At 39.5% G+C, this 8347-nt stretch overlaps 1 protein-coding gene across 1 annotated transcript; it reads left to right on the plus strand.

The window, feature by feature from the left end:
- On the plus strand, nucleotides 1-8004 carry DSCC1 (DNA replication and sister chromatid cohesion 1). Its single transcript, XM_072410689.1, has 10 exons — nucleotides 1-132; nucleotides 468-686; nucleotides 2801-2969; nucleotides 3487-3621; nucleotides 4371-4461; nucleotides 5442-5580; nucleotides 5673-5725; nucleotides 6093-6247; nucleotides 7485-7633; nucleotides 7783-8004. The coding sequence occupies exons 2-10, from the start codon at nucleotides 514-516 to the stop codon at nucleotides 7889-7891; spliced, it is 1173 nt and encodes a 390-aa protein (XP_072266790.1). The 5' UTR covers nucleotides 1-132; nucleotides 468-513; the 3' UTR covers nucleotides 7892-8004.
- Nucleotides 8005-8347: the final 343 nt, after the last annotated feature.

The raw sequence follows: 8347 nt of genomic DNA on the forward strand, positions 1-8347 counted from the left end.
ATCCCCGGGCTGCTGAATGAAAGTTTTCCGCGCGCGCGCTGAGAAGTTTCTCCTCCCAGAATGCACTGCGCGCTCCCCATTGGTCGCTGTATTGAAGTCTGCACCGAGCAACCGGCTGCTGCCCCTTCCCCGGTGTGTATGGAGTGCTCCTTCATATATTGTGGAGGTGGTATGATAGGGCGTGCATAGGATAACAGCTGTCTCTGTACATGCCATTGTGCTGGTATTATAGCAGTGTGTACTGTTATTGATATATATTCTGCACTGCTTTGGGGGAATCAATGGTTGGTGTCTATATATTGCATTACATACATTTCCTTTCTTCTCTATATCCCCCATCATATTAATATTGCTATACAGATTTGTAACTTTGTCTATAGCTTCCTCCTAATAGTTGTCACAGGGACAGGAAATGAGCAGAAATTTCCCCATTGGGGTCACTGATGGTCTAAATCATTATTTTCCAGGTTTTCTGGCCCCAGACCAATCTAGAGGGCTGATTTCATCTCTACAATGAGTAGATCGCAGGAGGAAGTGGAGGCAACGCTGCAAATTGCAAAGCTGAACGTGGAGGATTTGCGGAGTACGGCCCAATGCCTGGCGTTCAGCAGTACATTCACGTCCGGGGATTATTGTCTGATGGAACTGGATGAGACGCTGTGTAAGGAGATTGAATCTGGAGGCAGGTAGGATGGTCCGATTTCATGTACAGCGCTGTGTAATATGTTGGCGCTATATAAAAACTGTTTATTAATAATCATAATTAATGGTCACAAAGCCAACATATTGTATATGCAAAAGTGTGTCTGGTATCTCCTTCCTAGTGTGTGTATAAATCCCCCCCTTCTAGTTTAAGCTCTCTTGGAGAGAGGCCTCTCCCCCTCTTTTGTAACGGTTTTTACTATCAATTTGAACCCGCATTTTAAGTACTGGCCCGCGTAAAAAGGTGGGGGTAACATAAATCCGTTTTAACTCCTGGCCCGTTCCATTTCGTTCCGGATTTAATTGGGTAAAGGGGTTCAATGGTCGTTATGAAAATTTTTTTTTACAGTATAATATAATAGTATGAGTATAATAAAGTTTAAAACACAAAATGATCTCAACATAATAAATTTAAAAAAAAAATAAATTTAATAATAAACTTTGACATGATTTTGTTTCAAATTTTATTATACTCATACTATTATAATAAACTGTAAGATAAATTTTCATGAAAGACAATGTACTGCTTTCATAAAGTTATTTTGTATTGAATGCAATACAAAATAATGTCAGTGCACTCGACGAAGAGGACGCGGCCAGAAGATGGCAGGACACTGGAGGACATGGGTGGGCCCAGGTAAGTGTTTGTTTTTTACTTTTTCAACTACCCTGAGTGTGACATGGGATTACTAGGTATTCAGCTGTACATTCGGGTTTACCGCTGGGAAGGTAATAATAATAATAATCTCCTATTTCCAGCACTGATAGTCTGATATTTCATGCATGTTAGGCCAGTCATGTGGGGGAAAGGTTTATGCAGAATACAGAACTAAAAATTGCATTAAAGCGGAACTAAACCGAAAAATAACAAAAACACAACCTTAAATTCTGCAGATCCACCGCCATCCTCCTCCTTCTTCTGGCTACGTCACCCAATCTTGCACTTTTCAGGTGCAAGAGCGGGTGAGGTAGACTGCTGTAAAGGGGAAAAAAAAGAGAGCCGATCTCCCTTTTATTTAGTGTAGGAAAATGCCCAGAAGAAGCAGCCAGGAGGCTCTGCGTTCCCATTGTGTCTTGATCGCCGAAAGGGTAGGTGCTTCACCCTTTAGAAAATTTTTTTTTATATTTTTACTTTATATAAAAGGATTATCTACCCTTTTATTCAGCTTTAAGGGAGGTTCTTTATTGCAGAATGAACAGGCAATGTTTCGTCTGCAATAAAACTAACCTACCTGCCTGTTTGAAGTCTTCTCTTTAATGTACACTGAGCTGCGCATGTGCTCCATGCATTGGATCCCAGCATAGCTGGCTGCCAGGAATGAGCGTCTGTGCCCATGCGTTGTAGTAATATCTTTCTGGCCGATCAAGATGGTTGAAGATCAAACCCAGACAAGGACCAAGTGAAGATGCTGGAGTAGAGGTGAGTTTGGGTAAAAAAGATCAGGTAGGTTTGTTATATTGCAGAAGATACATCACTTGTCACTCCTTCAATAAACAACATACCTGCTCACAATTTTTTTATGCCTAGTTCTGCTTTCAGGCATACCTAAAAAAAACTTAGAGCTAAACTGTGTCACAAATAGCTGTCAATTGTTACCCACGGCACAGTGCTCATCTAGATTATATTTTTTTAGTAATCTTAAGAGTTTGATTTATTAAAGTTCTCCAAGACTGGAGAAGTTAGATTTTTATGGGTGAACCCGTGTGATCCAGCTAACTTGGAATGGATTCCTTAAAATCATTAGCTATTATTTGGCAAATGTTGTAAGTTCTTCAGGGCAGGGTCCTCTCCCCCTCCTGTGTCAGTGTCTGTATCTGTCTGTCATTTGCAACCCCTATTTAATGTACAGCTCTGAGTAATATGTGGACGCTATATAAATCCTGTTGAAAAATAATAATCCTGGACCGGATCTGTTCCAGGTTTTCTGCATCACTCAGTTTCTCCCATGATAGTCTATCTTCTCCAGTCTTGGAGAACTTTAATACTTTGGGACGGTTTTAGGGGCTGATCCTTTAAATGTCTTCATTGCATTACTTTACTGGTTGGATTTGGTCTCCATATCTTTAACTCCTTTATTTTTTTTTTTCTTCTCCCAAGCTTGATTATCCGAGGGGACAAGATTGATCACGCCGTGCTTTGTAGCCAAGACAAAACCTATGACCTGAAAATTGCTGACACCTCCAATTTGTTGCTCTTCATCCCAGAGTGCAAAACCCCTGACCAGCTTCCCTGCGACCAGCCATCCCTCAGTGTCCGGCAGTGTGAGGTAAGCGCGTCAGAGAATAGTAAGGGACTGTAATAGGTATGAAGGTTACTTTACTTTCTACATTAGTTCTGTCTTATCCTATCATATCCTGCTCTATTCTATTCTATTTATTCTATCCTGTCCTGTCCCATGCTATTCTATTCTTCTATCCTATCCTGTTCTATTCTATTTATTTTATCCTATTCTTTCCAGTCCTTTTCTATTCTAATATGTCCTATTCTCTCCTGTTCTATTCTATCCTATCCTTCTATCCTATCTATCCTGAAATGGTTGTCACTTGATGCTTCCAAATTTTTTGGGGGGAGGGAACATTAATGTCTGTTTACCTGTGCAGACATCACACCAGCTCAGTATTCATAGCTATGCCATCCGCAGTTGTTGTGGCATAAACCTGCATACTCAATGGCATGATACGCATTTATTTTTATTCCACAGTCATGTGACAGTGGGCTTTTATGTTTGTGGGAATCCTTGCAAGAATTTGCTATGTAATCCTCTTACGTACCTTGTGTTGCAGATTGCTGGATTCTCTAATCATTACTGGGAGCTAAGGAGATGTCGGCCAAAACTAAAAAAGCTGAAAAAACTTTTGCTAGAGAACCCCTACGAGGGACCAGAGAACGAGCAGGACAAGAGCCAGAGCACAGTGTTGGTGAGGATTAATAAGGCTGATGTGATGGCACCAATCTTGTGGTCTGTGTTTTTTTTTTTTTTGTTTTGTTTTTTTAATCCTTATCACGATATCCGTTCAAACATTGTTATGTAAATTCTTTTTTGGTGCACACCTATTTGCTGGTGCCTTAATTTTAATCATTCCCCACCCTATTCAAAACAAAACCAGCATTTCACTGACTTCCCCTGTAAAGCAGCAGTTTTGATTTGGGATGCAAGGGGCAGCTTTGCAGGCCAACTATGCTTTACTGCATAGTAGGGCATTCTCCATATTGCGGAGAGCCTCCTTAGTAGAGAGAGGAGTAGACTGATGATCTTAGTGCCATGCTGCTCTTTTCTTGCCCACTTACTGACTGGGACATCTTAAGAACCTTCTCTCTGGCACTGTAAGATTTGCATCAGCTGTGTTCTCTCTGTTCCCTGGCACTCATTTTGGCATGGGTGCATTACTTGTATCTATTGTATCTGTTTGGAGTTCAGCTTTTGCTGTGTTTCATTACTTACATGTTTGTAGCAGATCATCGTGTATGATGAGGGTGGGTGAAGTTGGAGCCCTTTTGCTATCCTGATTAATCTGATTTGTAATCAAGATTACTTATAACAATGACAGCCAGATCTAATTGTTTTTTTTTCCCAAAAAATGTAAAGTGTACACATAAACCTTACTGTCTGGGATTGCTTTGTTTTGACCCGTGATCAGCTACGATATCATTTTGTTGTTTGTTTCAGTACACAAAAGAGGACCTACTGAGTCAGATTCAAGCCAGCTATGAAGAATTAATGGACCACCTTAAAGTCATACATGCATGCCAAATAAATGGTAATGTTTTGTGTCATTATTGTACTAAACAGTTACTTTTTGCTTTTGTTCTTTTGTATGTGATTTTTTTTTTTGTTTCCTCATATAGTCAGTTGAATTGGCCAGGTTTGTTTTATGGAGCAATTCATATGTCTTCTTTTCAGGCACATTTACTGCACCAGAAACTCATGGTGGATTCTTGCCAGTGTCCCTATATTCTGAATAGAATGCAATGTATAAGTCTGGAAAAAAATAAACCTATGCAGTACATTTCTGCTAAGCATTTCTTCATGCTTTATCCCCATAGGGCCCATTTGCACTATTGCTTTGGGGTAAGGTTTTGCAAGCTTACGTGTACTGGTGCTCTTTGGCACTCCAAAGCACCTAGATTGCCTCACTCTGCAAAGCACGGTATACTTTTTTATGCAGGTTGGTAGTCTGAACTAATTAAATTTCAGCAGGCATGATTTTAGATCTGTTGTCATGTGTTCTTCCCTTTAAAAAAAAAAAAATGCGTTGACTTAACATAACACATGTTAGCATGCATGTGTTACACGCACCACAACTGATAGTCATGTCACATCCCTGTCCCCTCTTCAGCATTTTCTAATGAAATCAATAGATTTTAAAGAAACAGAAAACGAAAGCTAGAAATAGGCATTACATTTAAAAGTAGCATACTGACACAATTCTCAATCCCTGTTCTGCCTTCCTTAGACCCTTATGTATAAAGCAATAGTTTAGCCACTGGCCAAAATCCCCCAAAAAACAAGTGGTGCACAGCGATATGCTTTACAAATGTTCTCTTGAGTTTCGCCAGCTTCTGGACTTTGAAGCTGGCAGAAATGGGTATTAACATGCGGGAAAACCTGTCGGTCATATGTCTATTTCTCTTCAACTGAGACGCTTGGCTATATCAATTCTCCAATATAAAAGAGCCCCTTAGGTTATTATAAAATTTTGTGCTTTCCTTTAAGAATATTTGTGTGTATTTCTTTCAGGGTTCTGGAGGCTTCTGGACTTTGATTATGAAATGAAGCTGCTCGGTCACATTACTCAGTTAATGGACTCCGAGTCATGGTCGTTTAGTCGCATACCACTTAACGTATCTCTACAGGAACTGAGACCTCTTGAGCCTGAGTAAGATCTCATTATTGCATGTGAACACTGTATATATTTTACAGACAGTGTCTGCCCATTTTTTTTTTTATTATCTCTTGGTTTTCTTTTAGGGAGATGATCCAGCACTGTCTAGAATGCTATGGAAAACGTTTTGATGAAGAAGGTGAGTGTTAATTTCTCTTCCTTAAACAGTTTAAAAGTCTGAAATTATCTTATTTATTTGCTCCATTTTTTGGAGGATTGATGGTGTATGCCCAACAAGCTTGTAAGGAAATAGGAAAATGAGATCAGGTTATGTGGCTGTTTAGCATGGGTGCAAAATCAAAGCAATTTAGTTTTGTACTGACAGCCACGCTAATAAACTGTGAGCTGTGGATATAGGAAATATAGCAGGCATTCCCCAAGAACTGAAAGTTATTTCAAGGTTTCCTCCATGTTACATGGGTTGGGTAAGACTGATCTGTAAGTTAATTTTATGTTCATGTAGATTCTTATTAAAATTATAAACTGCTGTAATTTTATTTTGCAAGGTGAAGTTTTCTATGCATTGAATGAAGACAAAATTTGCAGAGCCACTGCCCAGATGCTTCTACAGAATGCAGTAAAGTTTAATCTCTCAGAGTTTCAAGAAGTGTGGCAGCAAAGTGTTCCTGAAGGGATGACGACTAGGTTAGACCAACTGAAGGTACATTTTCAACATTAAATGTTTTTCTAAGCCTCTGTTCTTGTGAGATCTGCAGGGAATGACTAAGCACAGATACAGCACTATATGTGTAAATTAGGTGTAATAATATTACAAAAGTGCCCTTATCTTTTAGAATCATATCTCATCTGTACTACTGTAACCTCCTCCTCTCTGGTATTCCACTAACCCGACTCTCTCCTCTACAATCTATTATGAATGCTGCAGCCAGACTCATCCATCCTTCCCACCGCTCCTCTTCTGCTGCATCTCTGTAGTTCTCTTCATTGGCTTCCATTTCAACTTAGAATCAAATTCAAGCTTCTGTGCTTTGCCTTTAAATCCCTCCACAGTTCTTGTCCCACTTACCTTTCTGACCTGCTAATGGCTTCCTCACTCATACCCTCATCACACGCACGGTTCCAAGACTTTTCTTGAGCTGCCCCAACCCTCTGGAATGGTCTTCCTCGTCCTGTTCGGCTTGCTCCTACTTTCTGCTCATTTAAAAGAGCCCTCAAAACCAAACACTTCAACTTCACCTACCGTCTTCTTCTGTTTCCTAAAACCCTCACTACTTCCACCGTTCCATAACCTCCCTCCTATTGTGTGCTACTTCCCCCACCTCCTAGATTGTAAGCTCTTCGGGGCAGGGTCCTCTCCTCCTCCTGTGTTGCTGTGTGTGTCTGTCTGTCATTTGCAACCCCTATTTAATGTACAGTGCTGCATAATATGTTAGCGCTTTATAAATCCTGTTTATTATTAATAATAATAGTTAATTTGTGGAGTTACCAGTTATTCCCATTACAAGGTGACTAGGTTTAGATCTACTTTAACCACTTATTTGCAGCAATAAAATGGATGGCGGGCCGGGTTCTCTATTCCTTGTGTATTTTTTGGCTTATGTACTGTCGGCTGCATTCAGAATCATGCACACTGAACCCATGGGATGAAGCAGTCATTGGACAACTAACATTTTTTTGAAAAGGTGGCCTTGTTTATTGTTCCCTAATGGCGTGATTGCTGTGATAACCAATAAATACTAGAGCTAGTGTGTAAATAAGAATATTAATAAATATTAGTAAATATTTTACATTATTTATTCGGTTTTGATCCCTTCCCTAACCAGTGTATGGTAGTAGTGTAAAGTAAAGGTCTTGTAACCAAGAGGGTTTGGTATGCTGGATCTAAGCTGGTTAAGTACATTACTGTTCCTTTTTTACATAATTTTTTTTTCTTTTAGGGATTAGCCCTGGTGGATCGATCCTCTCGACCAGAGACTATTTTTCTGTTGAAGACTGAAGACTTACCGGAGGACACTCAGGAGCGGTTTAACACCTTGTTTAACATGAGAGAGAAATGGACAGAAGCTGATATTGCACCCTATATCAAGTAAATAATCTTTGTTTGTATTTGTTGCATTCTTTTCTCTATTGATCTATGCACAGAAAATATTTCCTCCGTTAGTTGCTGACCCTGTTCAGACCTATGATTGAAAAATCCCCTGATGTTTTGTCACATCTTGTTTTTCTATTTTCTAGGGATCTGTGTGGGGAAAAACAAACCATCGGAGCACTACTGACGAAATTCGCTCGCTCTTCCCTGCAGAATGGTGTTAAATTATTTAACTCTAGGCGGCCTCTGTCCTAGTACATCTATTTCCAATGTACAATATTGTAATATATGTTTTGTGTTTTATAAAACTGTTACTCCTTTTTTTAGTCTTTTTTTTTTCTATAAATATTGTGCTCAATATATAAAAATGGTGTGGTCATTGTTATTATTTACTCCCATTATGGTGATTTAGTTGGGGATGTGTTGGACATTGGTTAGAACTATTCAAAACCTGAAATTTCTTTTTAACGGGTGTAGTAGCAGTAGTATCAGTAGTAGTAGTATCGGTAGTAGTAGTATCAGTATCGGTAGTAGTAGTAGTATCAGTATCGGTAGTAGTAGTAGTATCAGTATCGGTAGTAGTATCAGCAGTAGTAGTAGTAGTATCAGTAGTATCATTAGAAGTGGTGGTATCAGGGGTGGTATCAGTAGTAGTATCATTGGAAGTGGTGGTATCAGTAGTGGTAGTAGTATCAGTAGTGGTAGTAGTAT

Source organism: Pyxicephalus adspersus, chromosome 5, assembly GCF_032062135.1.
Source record: "Pyxicephalus adspersus chromosome 5, UCB_Pads_2.0, whole genome shotgun sequence".
NCBI lineage: Eukaryota > Metazoa > Chordata > Amphibia > Anura > Pyxicephalidae > Pyxicephalus > Pyxicephalus adspersus.